This window comes from Sphaeramia orbicularis, chromosome 21, assembly GCF_902148855.1.
Source record: "Sphaeramia orbicularis chromosome 21, fSphaOr1.1, whole genome shotgun sequence".
Lineage (NCBI taxonomy): Eukaryota > Metazoa > Chordata > Actinopteri > Kurtiformes > Apogonidae > Sphaeramia > Sphaeramia orbicularis.
This window is the reverse complement of record NC_043977.1, coordinates 3,719,312-3,734,212: the sequence shown is the minus strand read 5'-3', so window position 1 is coordinate 3,734,212 and position 14,901 is coordinate 3,719,312. Positions and strand designations below refer to the sequence as shown.

General features: G+C 37.0%; 1 protein-coding gene across 1 annotated transcript in view; it reads left to right on the top strand.

The window, feature by feature from the left end:
- Positions 1 to 14,901, top strand: part of lrp1bb (low density lipoprotein receptor-related protein 1Bb) — a 930,516-nt gene that overhangs the window by 516,862 nt on the left and 398,753 nt on the right. The window contains exon 22 of the mRNA XM_030124596.1: positions 13,225 to 13,425. Coding sequence (XP_029980456.1) covers positions 13,225 to 13,425 — 201 coding nt within the window. The remainder of the gene's footprint in view (positions 1 to 13,224; positions 13,426 to 14,901) is intronic.

The following is a 14,901-nucleotide window of genomic DNA, read 5'->3' as shown; positions in this document are numbered from 1 at the left end:
AAAATAAGTGCGTCCATAGTCACCGTGGAAACACCGTCATCTTCTACAACCACTGATTCACCGGTAAAAACCCATGGAGTCGGTCTGTTCTGTGGAGGACATCTAAGCCTTTTTATGTCCTTTTTTTCTCACATATATCAGTCAGAATAAAACAATAAAACACTAAACGTCTCTCTTCTGTCAGAGGCTTTGCTTGTAGTTGTTTGACCAATTAGGACAAACCTCCAAAGGTCCAGTGGGTGTGGTTTAAAAGCCATATGCACCAAACGCAGGCCCGTCTTTCATTCAAAGGATCATGGAAAGATTCAGTTGCTTTCTGTCTTTATCTCTTTGAATCCAGCCCTTTGATTCCATGATGAAGACTGAAAGCCGAGCTGTTGGACCACACAGTTATTATTCACACTCATTCTGCAGTGTCACACCCTTGGTTTGTTCTGCCCCGTCTGGAAGAACAGCAGGCTCGCTGGAAACAAATCTGGGAACTGCTGCTCCAAGAGGGCTGAACAGTTTGAGGAAACAAAGAGCTTTATTTTCCTCCATATTCAGTTTTTTTTTTTTGTTGTTTTTTCAACCCATAAAGACCCAAGCATCCATCTATCTACTGATCTAAACTGTTTAATACCTGCTGATCCACTAATCCTATCGATACATGTCCAATATTGGTGGTAAAATACAGTTTTACCTCAAATATTCGTAGTATAAATGTACAAAAAACTTGATAAAATGAAATAAAATGAGTAAAATACTTAAAATAAAGAAAAAATGAACCAAAAAAAACCTTGAAATATGACAGAAAAATGAACAAATGCCTCTAAAGTGAAGAGAAAATGAACAAAATACTGGAAAAATGAGGAGAATTCATCATCTCATAACATCCAGAACCCTGTATTTATTGTTAACCCTCAAAAACCAAAAGCATCTACTGATCTGAACTGTTTAATTCCTGTTGATCCACTGAAACTATCAATACATGTCAATAATTGGTGTAAAATACAGTTCTTCGTCTTTTCATGGTCATCACATACTAGACATACATATTTGTATGTCTAGAGGCTCCGTAGTTACCATGGAAACACCGTCATCTTCTCCAACATCGATTCACCAGTAAAACCCATGGAGTTGGATCAATGACAGTGGATGGACACACTGGGTTTCTGTTAAAAAAAAAAAAAAAGACCTCCACCAAGGCAGATCAGTGCCCCCCCCACACCACCCCCGATCACCACCAAAAAGTAATCATTTGTTCCTTGTTCCAGTATCAGGATTTCCTGAAATTTTCATCCAAATCCATCCATAACTTTTTGAGTTATCTTGCACACAGACAGACAGACAGACAGGCAGACAGACAGACAGACACACAGACAGACACACAGACACAGACAGACACACAGACACACAGACACACAGACACACACAGACAGACACACAGACACACACACAGACAGACAGACAGACAGACAGACAGACAGACACACCGATGCCGGCAAAAACATAACCTCCTTGGCGGAGGTAATGAACAAAAATTTATGAAAAAAAGGACAAAATAATGAATAATGTGAAAAAAAATACGCAAAAACTTGATCAAATAAAGTAAAAAAAGAGCACATTAAGCAACAAAATGAACAAAACAGCCAAATTAACTGATAAAATGAACAAAAATTAATAATAAATAAACAAAATAATAAGTAACATGAACCAAATAAGGCATAAACTCAACGAAATTGAAGAAGGAAATAAAATAGGCAAAAATATGGATAAAAAAACAATAAATAAAAAGTAGAATTAATAAGTGACAAAATAAGTGCATGGACACACTGGGTTTATGATGACGTCTTGTTAACCCTGTTCATGCATGAACTGTGAGAACCTTAGTCAAGATTTTTTTTCTTCAGTGTTTTATTCCTCCTTAGGCATGAAAAAAACCCATGTAATCGAGTTTTTTTTTTTTCCTATAGAGTTACAAAAATATCCATGCATTTTATTTTTGAAGTAAAGAAACGTGTTTAAAACCCAATATCAGAAAGTGATATGAAAACAATGAAATAAAACATTTTTAATGCTGCTAATCTGATGTCCTTCTCACATTTTAACATATTCTAATGCTAGTAATTACTCAAGATAATATGCAAAAAAAAACCAACTTTTTGTCTTACAAATAACAATTGATTTACACTCAAACATGTTAGTGCAGATCAGGTTTTTCCAGAGCAGCACAGTTACAGTAATGGTCTGAATGTCAGCGTAGGGGATGGTGTGTAAGTGTCCACTGTGTCGGCTGATATGGAACTAAAACAACAAAGCCATGAATATACAAGAGAACAGCTGGAGAAGAACTGTCCACTGGAGTGACCTGTGCATGAAAGGGTTAAATTTGCTGAAAAAGTCTGTTTTTCTTCAGTTTTCCTCTGTTTCTGATATAATAACCCTCAACTTTAATCTGAGTTTTTATGAACACCCACATGATCAGTGAGTTAAATATAGGAAAATACCTGGTTTTCACTGAAAAAATGCAAACATACAGAAGATAATATTGCAATAAATGTTGCAATAAATGCAGCAACTAAACAACCTGTTTCAGTCGCCCACGCTGCAGAGGTTCTGTGTTGACTTAAACCTTTAAAAGGATAGAAAACAGTATCCATCTGAACGTACAATCCCAGGTAAAAGTGCCTCTAAGATGTGGTGGTTTTCTGGAGTATCATGAATTTTAATCAGAAGAGGTGCTTTAAGGTCAACGCCACTTACAACTTAATTTGACTTATTTGTGCAAAAGTTGTGTGTATTTACGCTCCGACTTTCAGAATTTCTAATGACTTTCAGAGCATTTTTACTCAGTCCAACTTACTTTTCAACCTTTGAAATGTAGCGTCGGTGTTCACAGAGTTAGTTCAACAACACCTCGCAGCCAAATGCATCGAGTTCATCGACCGTCGCCGGTGGGAGAGTTTGCAGCCTGGCATGCTTTGGTCTCAATCCGTGGCCTTGTATTACATTTAAAATACTGAAGCCTGGTTTGAAAGGAGCGAGTGATGCAACTTTATAATCCGCTAAAGTGTTCCATCTTCAGTTCCTCAGGCATGAGTGGTCGGCAGCCGTTTCAGGCCGGCATGTGTCCTGAACTGCAGCAGATTAAGTGTCCCCTGTAGACCGCCGCTGCACAAATAAGGACAGAGGAGGTTCCCCTCTTCATTTGTGTTGCACAGATGTAATTAGTCAGTCCCTCGTCTAAAAACTTCAGACCGGTCCATCTGCAGCGGGGAGTGGTCAACCCTGAAATCTGTTGGAGGACTCTGGTTTCCAGGGGTTAGCGTTCGCACCAGGCTATCATCTGCATTTGGTTTTATTCACTGGAAATACAAATGAAAGTCATGCATATGCAGCTTTTACCCTTAATTTACTATATGTTAGCATTATAATATGTATATTAAATGATTGCATTATTCAGATAAGATTCCGTTATTAACCGCTAAACACCCAAACATTCACCATCGACCAAAACCATCTACTGATCTAAAATGTTTAATAACTTCTGCACCACTAATTAAAACGTTGAAATAATTGGTGTAAAATACAGTTCTTCATCTTTTCATGGTCATCACATATGACCATATTTGGACGTTCAGAGGCTCCGTAGTTACCATGGAAACACTGTCGTCTTCTACAACATTGATTCACCAGTAAAACCCATGGAGTTGGGTCAATGACAGTGGATGGATACACTGGTGTTTATGTGTATATTGAATAATTAAAAAAAAAATAAAAAGAACAAAATGAATAGAAACTTCACAAAATCCTAAATAACATGAAACAATAAGCAAAAAAGTTGAATAAAAACGATAAAAAAGGATAAAATAAGCAAAAAGATGAGCAAAACCAACCAAAATGAAGGGAAATTATTTTTTTTTTTTAAAAATCAACAAAATAATAAGTAACATGAAAAAAATAAGCCACAAATTGAACAGAATTGAAGAGAAAATAATAAAATAGGCAACAAACGAAACAAAAAAGAAATAAAATGGAGAAAAATGAAGGAAATGAATAAACAAATGAACAAAATGAGGTGGAAGACACTTGTTCTATATTCTCAGAAACATCATCATCTTCTCCAACATTGATTCACCAGTAAAACCCATGGAGTTGGATCAGTGACAGTGGATGGACACACTGGGTTTATATGTATACTGAATAATAAAAAAAAAAGCAAAAATTAATAAAAACTTCACAAAATCCTAATAACATGAAAAAATAAACAAATTTGCAAATAAATAAATAAATAAAAACAGGATAAATAAGCAACAAGATGAACAAAAACAACCAAAGTGACCAATAAAATTATGGAGCTGAATTAATGTAGAATTCAGACCCAAGCAGAGCATTTACAGTTTATGGAGACCACAGGGAAATGTGGGAAAAATGAAGAATTCCATTTAAAAAAATTCAAATATCCCACTCCTTTAAGTTACGTCACCATAATGTGTTCACTGTGTTGTGTTAAAATGTGTCCGAGCTGCAAAGAAAGTAACGTTAGTCGACCCAGTTCCACCCGTTTTCAACCCGACAAATTATATTATAATCAGAAACCAATTATTGCGAACTTTGCAGCCCCTGGTTGGGAAATGACTGGGAACAAGTGGTGTCGTGGAGGCGTAAACGACAAAGACATTCATAGAGAATGGATGGTTGTCATCAGACCTTCCTTTATTGTGCACGAGTGAGAGAACGGACAGACGAAGCTCCGCCCTCTCTCTGAGGTCAGTTTTGACCTGTCCAGGAAGTCGGTCTAACTTACAGTAGCCTGTGCTGAGCTTAGATGTGATTGGTTAATATGATGTATGACGCTGTGGCTAAGCAGAAGACAGAAAATACGATAAGAACAGACAGAATGTGAGACCTTGGAGTTGTCCTGGGAAGTTTGAGGGAGTTGGGTTCTGCTGTACCTCGTGGTATCATTAGAGATGAAGTAGCTTAGAAAACATGCAGAATTAAGAACTGACTGAGAGGAAACATTCATGTCCAGACCTGTGCTTAGAAAGAGAATGAAAACTGAAGAGCTATCACAGGTGTCGTATAAACCAACAGAAGACTTATGGTCAGTATTAAAATCAGTATTAACTCCTTTTCACAACTTCAAGAACAGTTTGATCTCCCCACAAAATATTTTTATAGGATACCTGCAAATCAGACACTATATTACAAATCATAAAGAGAATGAGGAGAATTAGGAGAACACCAAATGCTATAGAACATATTTTATTGCAATTTCAGAAAAAGGATTTCTAGCGGGCAAACATATCTCTCATCTCTATGAAAGACTCTCACCAGACACCTTTCAAATACCTATGATATCAAAGACAAATGGGAATTGGAATCAAATAGTGGTATAGAAGACAAATTGTGGGACAAATGATGTAATATTAGTCATAAAGGCATCAATAGTCGGCAGTGGAGGGAATTTGATTGGAAACTCAAGACCAGATTTTTTCATACTCCTTTAGTTATATTTTATTTTGTCCAGGATCCATCTACAGTTTATGCAGGAGAAAACTGTGGTAAAACAGGGTGACCGTACACACGTCTTTTGGGACTGTCCGAGCTTGTTTATACACTGGAAAAATATCCAAGAAGAAACTGAAAGAATTGTAAAAAGAGAAGTCCTTCAAATGTTTTGTTCTGTTTACTTGGAGTCATAGCGGTCAATGATTTTAATGCAGAGCAGAGATATATTTGACATGTTTTACTACTGATTGCTAAAAAAATAGTAACAGTAAATTGGAAGAGTGTCAAATCACCAACAGTAATAGAATGGAAACAAAGACAAACAAGTGTACACTATGGAAAGAATGAAAATGGATGTTGTTTAAGCGGAGGATGGCACATGGTCGAAGACTATTGTATAATTCAACTTTTTGGGTTGTTGACGAGAATTGCTCTTACAAGCCCTGACATGAGGTGTTTTGTATTTATATAGATGTGTGCATATGTATACAAATATATGAATATTTTGATATTTGGCAATGTATCTATAGATGTAGTGTAATATCTGTAACAATAATAATACTATGTGGTGTCATTTATTTTTTTTATTTATGTCTTGTCTCAGATGTTTTGTTCTGTTTTATATTGTGCAAAAATCTAACTAAAAAGTAAAATAAATAAATAAACAAATAAAATCAGTATGAACACTGGGAATCAAGGCACTGGAATGAATCAATGTATTCTCCTAAATTCTAGGAGTAGACCACAGGGAAATGTCTGAAAATGCAGAATTCTATTTAAAAAAAAAAAGTCAGATATCAGTCCTTTAATCAAACCTGCAGATGCCTGTTATTAACATGTAGAGTTTGTGACCACGCTGGATTTCAGGCTGTGACTAGGGCTGTGTGTCAGCAACAATCTGGCAATACGATTCAAATCACAATACTATAGGATCACAATACGATATGTCACAACATATCATAATACTGTTAAAAAAAGCAATTTTTTGTTTCTTTTTTTTCAATGGTTATTTCCTTGAAGAATGGAATTACACCATGAATCTGCACAAATACTAAACAGGATCTAATGTTCTATCACAAAATGTTCCTGTGTTCAAACTGAAATTCTGTTTTACAGACATTCCAGTTTCAGATCCTGTTCAGATGTTCAGATTCTATTAGTTCACAACTAACATCAGAACAGGATTTTTAATTCAATCCCAACCAAAGGATCTAACCTCTGCCTCTCAGACAATAAAAAGTGCTTGTTAGGATGATTCAAATAACCATATTTAATAAAACTGTGTTAAATAGTAATAATAATAAAATATAAACAAAAAAGAAAAACAAAGAACAAAAATGAACCTCCACCATATCTGTATTTGAATAAATACCTAAAATATCGATACAGTACTTTTTAATGTCAATACGGTGTCGTGAAATGAAATATTGTGATGAATGAATGAATGAATGAATGAAATCCTTATTTTGAACATGTAGACAGTGAAAACAAAACAAAAATCAAACATCAAAATATACGTACTGGTACATAAATGATTGATAAGCAAACAAACAAATAAATATAAATAAACAAATAATAGCTATAGTAAATAAATAAATATAATAATAATAATAGTAATAATAATAATAATAATAATAATAATAATAATAATAAATATATAGCAGAACTGATATTTTCTAACACCATAAGCTGTGACACAAGGTAAAATACAACAATTAAAGGTCATTGAATGCACGTAAACAGGAAGAACAAGTGAAGATCCATGGTGGAAGAGGAGAACGTGGACCTGGTTTTGACCCAGGAAAAGAGACCAGGTCTGGAGGATCAGTGCGTGTTTTCATGGTGCGTTCCTGCTGGTGCTTCAGTAGACGGAGGCTGGAGCTGCAGTCGCTGCTGCTGTGAGATGGTCATCCTAAATTTGTGACAGTGTCAGAACTGCGCCTCAGGATGTCTTTGATCACCAGACCAGAACCGCAGCATCTCTGAACCTCGCTCACAGAGGGACCACGGGACCGGCATTTTTTAGCCACGACCAAAGGTGTCCGTGCATTTGTCGTCTTTGTTCTGGGACAGCCCAAGGTCCTGCTATCCGTCTGAACATTAGCTGTTGTTAGTTAGCGTCCAACCGGAGTTAGTTCAACTGCAAGCCACTGTGTTTCAGCCAGTCTGACACATGAAGGCCTTTAACATTAACCCTCAAAGACCATCTGTTGATAACTGGGTTTTCATTTCAGAATAGGTAGTGACTTTGTTTGTTTGGTTTTTTAGAAAGAGAAAACGAAAATCAACCCGTATTTTTTACAATTTGGTTTATCTGTTTTTGACACTGAAAAAGAAAAACGCCTTGAAATTCAATTTTAATTCCTCTATTTTAAAATAAAAATCAATTAAGCACTAGTTTTTCCTTTGTTTATGAAAAGAAAATCCAATTACCAAAAGATACACTGACCTTAAAGACTGGAACTATTTTTGTAGCACTTTCCAAATGATTTTTTTCTCTACCAGCTGTTTATCAGCATTTACTGTGACATTATCTTCTGTATTTTGCCTTTTTCAGTGATAATCAAGTATTTTCCTGTATTTAATTTACTGAAAGTTAAGAGTTAATTCAAAGGTTGTCATATCAGTACAGAGAATATTGAAACAAAAAGTCATTTTTCAGCAACATGTATCATAAACAGCATAAAACATTTACTTCAGTGTCGGCTGCTCGTCTTTCAGACAGGGGAAGCTCATTGTCGGCTCATTGTCAAGTTATTTAAACATAAATTCGTCCCTCCGTTCCTTTTTAAGAAAATGCTCAGTGTCCTTATCGTACCAGTAGGCGTCTTTCCAGGACTGGACCAGTGTCCTCTGAATGTCCAGCAGAGCTGGTCTGCGCAGACGGCCTTGGCCCAGTGGGGTTCCAGGTGTAGAACTGGAGCCTTTGAAACTACAGACGCTCCTTTCACTGCGACCCAGCCGACAGTCTGACTGATTTAACTATCTACAAAACAATATTAAACTGAACAAGAAATGATTAAATTATGGAACTGAAACAAGAAAACGTTGAAATTAGGTTAAATTGAAACAAGGAAGTCCAATGAGTGTGTTTTATTTACAGTGCAAGAAATGAACAAATAATTTGGTAGCGGTTTCTGTGATTTCACAGCAGAATGTGTGACGGTTTTAAACTGAACTGTGTCAGTGAAGGAGCAGATCTGAAAACAGCTGTCAATCAAACAGGATTCAGCCTTTGGACCCATCCTCCAATCAGCACGGGGAAGCTCAGCGTCTGGTCCGGCCAAGCTCCGCCCACAGCTCTATTCACCCCCAGAGACGCCGACCGTCCGGGGGCGGGACAACATGGTGGCATTTATCCAATGATCGTCCAGTTTAGAGTCAGTTTCCAGCAGTTCCACTCAGTCCCATTGAAGTGCATGGACGCTGAGCGTCTACGGACAAATGCACTGAGCAGAGATGGAATGAACAAACACAGACACGGGAATGGAGGAGAAGTGAACAACATCCAGTCCACTGATCTGGGATCAAACTGATTCTGAACCAACTGGTCTGAGAGATGAACGTGTTCCAACACATTTGGAGTCAATGAAATGTCAACACAAGTGAACAGATTTGAGCATTTAATTTTCATAATTTTAGGGGCAGCTGAGCTTCCACTGCAGTCTGAGAGAAAACACCTCTGATTTCCATCCTCATCATTGATCCAACTCCATGGGTTTTACTGGGGAATCAATGTTGTAGAAGATGACGGTGTTTCCACGGTAACTACTGACTCTCTGACTGAACGTCCAAATATGGTCATATCTATCATATCTTCTAAGATGAATAACTGTATTTTACACCAGTTACTCACATGTATTGACAGGATTAATGGATCAGAAGTTATTAAACCTTTCAGATCAGTAGATGCTTGTAGTCGCTGGTGGATGTTGAGGTCTTTGAGGGTCAACAATTACTTGAAGTTTCCATCCTTACGTACACTTTCCAGTGAATATCAAGAGTACTTACATGTGGAAAAAATGCTAAAGAAATACCTACACACAATTAAAAGCACTGATTATTGAGCTCAGAATCACTGCTACCCTGATGTGACTCACCTGAAAACAGAATTCCTCCATTTCTTCATTTCCTCCTCAGCTTTTTCTTCTCCTCTCAGTTTTAGTTCTGTATATAACCCTTCCATCGTCCTTGTACTTTAGACTCAGCTGTTGGTGGCCTGCCTGGTGTTGTGTAGAAGCCTGATGCTTGGTATTCTGCAGATGAACTCGGTCAGTATGCGTTGTGACCCTTAATGCATGGACTCCTGGCTCCGTCCACTTCCTATGGATCCTTCTCATATTGTCACCCAGGTGCTTTTCATGGTTTCTTCAAGGCCGTCCTCCTCGTACTGGTCGCCTCTTTCTTTCATACCTTGTTCCAGTCAACAGAGATGCTTTGTCGCAGCGGTCGAGGAACAGCCGGTTTTCTCACAGATAACCTTCGATCACTGTCTGTCCATTCTCACTGGAGTGGTGTCAATAATTGTTTTTGGCCAACGCTTTGAAGAGCAGCTCTGCCCGTTACTGTAGTAATAGAGTTGAGTTAGAGGAAGAGAATGTGGGGCTGGAGGACCCATCCCCAAAACAAGACCGGCTGATTTTTTTTACTGTTTCAACAGTCTAGAAATCACAGTCCTGTTATAAAGTCATGTTCACACTGATCTGTTCATGTTTGTTTTCTTCTTATTCTATTTATTATGTGGTTTGTGTTTGTTTTTACAATGTTTTTATGTCAGATGAATGTAGCTATGAGATCACAGCTTTTTAATTTCACTGCACAATGTACAATGACAATAAAGATCTATTCTATTCTATTCTATTTTACAGTATTCTGTTTTATTCTATTCTATTCCATTCTATTCTATTTTAATCGTATTCTATTCTATTCTGATTCTATGTGACTAATGCTACATTCACACTGGCAGGTTAAACTGGCCCAAATTGTTTTGTTGTTTTTTTCCCCAAATGTGACTCATATATTATTATTATTATTATTATTATTATTAATAATAATAATAATAATGATAATGACAATAATAATGATAATTTATAATTTTTAGATTTTTTAAAAAATTTTTATGGACAGCACAAATTGGATTTGTTTAAGTCAGACCCACGCCAGGTGCCATTTTGGGATTCAAAGTAAATATTTAAGGCAGAGTGTTCAAAAAAAATTACCCGCTGTTGGCAAAATAATTCATGATTTATATTTGTTTAAATGTTCAGGTTCTGCGTGTAACACAGCAGGTGGACACGATGGGTTCCACACCAAACCTGGAATGAGACTGATGCCAAACCCACATGTGTGGATTAGAAAAACCAGTAGGATCCACACAGTGAACACAGTGTCTGTATTTAGAGTCTATAGAAGAGCATTTACACATGTTTACACATCTAATGCACTGACACCTAGGGAGATTTAATGTCCATATTTGGGTCCTATTTTTGGACCCAATATTTGATTATAAATTCATTAATTATGGATGGATCAGAGCAAGAGGATATAATTTTTTTTGCATTTCTCTGAGGTCATCATTAGGTCCATCCTGGGGGTAAATCTGTCTACATTTACCTTTTATTATTGGGTCTAAACAGATGGAAAAGTGACAGATACTAAAATAAACCCTGAAAAAAGTCCGATCTGAGCAGTCAGACTGGGAGTGTTAATGCAAACTGAAAGCATGTATGCTCCGGAACTTTGTGTAAGACGCCCAAACTGTTGACATTTTACTATTTCTAGTTTTTTTTTTTTTTTTGTAAGAGATGTACTTGTGGAAGTGACATGAGGCCAAAGTTGTTCCCCAGCCCACAGAAGCTCACTCTGCATACATCTGTACTGTCTGGGTTTTCTTCATCCTCCCACGTCGGTTTGCACTGATTGACACCGAGCATAAACGAGTGGGATCTCCACGCTCTGTGATGTAGCTTTGATGTAGAAAGTGTAAATTGGAAAACGCCGTGACCTCATCTTCACCTCGGAGATGGCCAAAAAGATGGCACATCCTACTAGAGGCTGTCGGTGTTGTTGCCCCCCCACCCCCCTCAGTGGTTCCACATAGCTCACCTCCACAGATGGAATCACACGTTCTATAGAAGGTAGAGTTAGTCTGTGGGTTTTTGGCATGAATTGGACATTTACCACAGAACTGTCAAGAGTTTAGAGTTGATAGAAGCTCTAGGAAAAACACAGCTGCCATTTCAAGTCATTTTTACAAGGATGGGATTAAGGAACTGGTAAAAAAAAAAAAAAAAAATACAGTTGAATCCACTTTTTTTTTTTTTTCATGTTTTATTATGACAGCATGGATGCCACTAGGGCAGGGTTTTTCAACCTTGGGGTCGCCTGGAATTCAAATGGGGTCGTCTGAAATTTCTAGTAACTGATAAAATAAAAAACTTACTAATAAAAATGTAAGGTGAGTTGACAGAGACAATCCTAATACATAACAGACATGACAAACTGTGGTTGTGAAACTGCAGCACTGTGGTTCTGTTTGTGTCAAATGTTCACTGTGGTCAGTTTCAGATGCTGCAGCTCTTTCATAATTCATAGTTTCAGTTCTTGTTTGTTCAGTATTAATTGTCCTCCTTGTAAATCACAGCTGGACTGACTGGACAGATCCTGACCAAGGAAAATCACATTCTCCCTTTGTGCAGTAATCTACACCTGGATTTACTGCCTCTGTCCACAATAATAGACATTTTATAGACTAAATGTCCTCTGAAATTAACGTTCATTTGCAACATAGTATAGGAAACTCTTACATGATCAAAACAAATGAGTTTTTAAGCAAAAAAATGTCTCCGTTTTAAAAGTCTGGGGTCGCCAGAAATTTGTGATGTTAAAACAGGGTCAGGAGTAAAAACAGGTTAGAAACCACTGCACTAGGGCTTTATATTACAGCCTCATAATAACATGTTAATAGTGGATAAATACTTTATAATACACAGGTAATAATACAGTAATATCATTCAATTCCCAAAGTATTAACCATGTAATAACTCCAGTAAAAACTAGGGGTGTGTATTGAAAGAATGTGGCGATACGATGCAAATCACAATACGATATATCATGATATATTGTGATACTGTTAAGAAGGGCCATTTTTTGTTGGTTTCTTTTTTTAAAATGATTATTTCCTGGAAGAATTGAATTACAGCAGAAATCTGCACAAATACTAAACACATTTGTATTTGATCCCAACAGGATCTAATGTTCTATCACAAAATGTTCTTGTGTTCAAACTGAAATCTGTTTACAGACATTCCAGTTTCAGATCCTGTTCAAATGTTCAGATTCTATTAGTTCACAACGAACATCAGAACAGGATTGAGTTCAATCCAACAAAGGAATGAACATCTGCCTCTCAGACAGAAAAAAGGGCTTTAGGATGCTTCAAATAACTAAACGATCGATTGTTCTATCCTTCTTTCTATCGTTCTATCATTTTATCGTTCTATCTATCTATCGTTCGTTCTATTGTTTGTTCTATCTATCGTTCTTTCTATCTGTCTGTCTATCGTTCTATCGCTCTATCGTTTTATTGTTCTATCGTTCTGTCTATTCTATCTATCTATCTATCTATCTATCTATCTACAAACTGATTACATTGTCTTGGGGTCCAACATGAATTATTTCTTTCTTAAATATGCAGACCTACATGTCTGTTTTTTTTCTGTTTTCCAGGAAAGTGCATCACAAAGAGTTGGGTGTGTGACGGCGACATCGACTGTGAAGACCGCTCCGATGAAGAATCCTGTGAATCTGCCATCTGTAAACCTCCCAAATATCCCTGCGCTAACGACTCCTCTGTCTGTCTGACGCCCGATAAGATCTGCAACGGCAAAGTGGACTGTCCCGACCGCTCGGACGAAGGCCCCATCTGCGGTAACCTTTCTTCTTCTTTTTTGTCTGTGCATGGTCTTACTACCTTCTGATTCTTTATTTAACACCAAAAAAATCAACTGTGAGGGTAGGAACGCTGCGTGATGCTAAAACAGGCTGTGCTAAAGCGGCTTTCCAAACGTGGTTGCGAGGCATTGCTCTTATTAGGCCACTAGAGCATTAATTAGATTGAATCCTGAGGTTGGAGGATAAGGTCGGGCCAACAGTCTCACACAAATTGGGTTCTTATGTAACTGAATTGCAAACTTCTCTTCTTTTTTTTTTTATGTAATAGAATGCCACAGACACAACTGGTGCCTGATCTGACGGTTATTGCTTTTCCTCAACAGACAGGAGTGAATAGCGGGTTTACAAAATCCAGGAGTTGAAGGCGATGACAGCGTGTCGGTTGGCGTTAGGACAAGATTGTGGTTTGGCTTGAAAATTAATAAATGCGTCGAGGGAATGAGCTGAATTAAATACTTTATCTGTGGTCAGTTTACAAGGACATCAATATTTTTGCCACTTCTTGCAACATTTTCCTGTAAAACCTCTAGACTCGTACACAAAACACCCTCCCAATCATGACCTTTGACCTTCTGTTTGTGTGTAGTGGTCTATTTACCTGCAGAGATGCTAAATCCTAAGAACTTTAACTATGTTCTACTCAGTTTAACCCTTTCATGCATACTGGTCACTACAGTGAACAGTTATTCTACAGCTGTTCTCTTGTATATTCATGCATTTTGTTGTTTTTTTGTTTGTTTGTTTTTTTCCCACATATCTTTATTAAAGTTTTAAGACACTACATATCTTTTCTGACATGAATCGGTAACATTATGTAGATCTCTCCTGAGCATAAACCCCCAGAATCACAAGCTCTCCCCATAGTTTTCACACAATTTATCAGTAAATACGTTTCTGTGCGTCAAAAATTAAACGTGTGGTGTCCAGCTGAGTGGACGTTTTTGCAACTTCATGAAAAATAGGTTCATAAGAATTTTTTTTTTTTTTCATTATTATTTTTTTAATGTTTTTTTTTTTTTTAATTTCAATTATTTTAATTTTTTTCTTTTTTTATTTTTTGGAAGAAAATTTCCAATTGCATTGTTTTTTTCACGCCTAAAGAGGAATAAAAACATTCAGGAAAAAATTGTTATTAAGGTTCTCATAATTCGTGCATGAAAGGGTTAATAAGTACAACGTTTTTACACTTAAAAATGTTGGGTACTCAGGACTTTGACTTAGAACATCGTGACTTCTTTATGTACCTTCAGATCAGAAACCATTATCAAAAAGAGAAAAACCAGACCTCCCAGGTGAAACAAACCAGATGACTGAAATTGTGGGTAAAGCGTATGAGAACGAAGGAGGAAAAGTGATCTCCATCCATTGGTCTCTAACAGGAAAACATCAACTCTGTATATTAGAGGTAAATGGAAAAAAGAACTGTTGGTAGAATTAAGTGATGATACATGG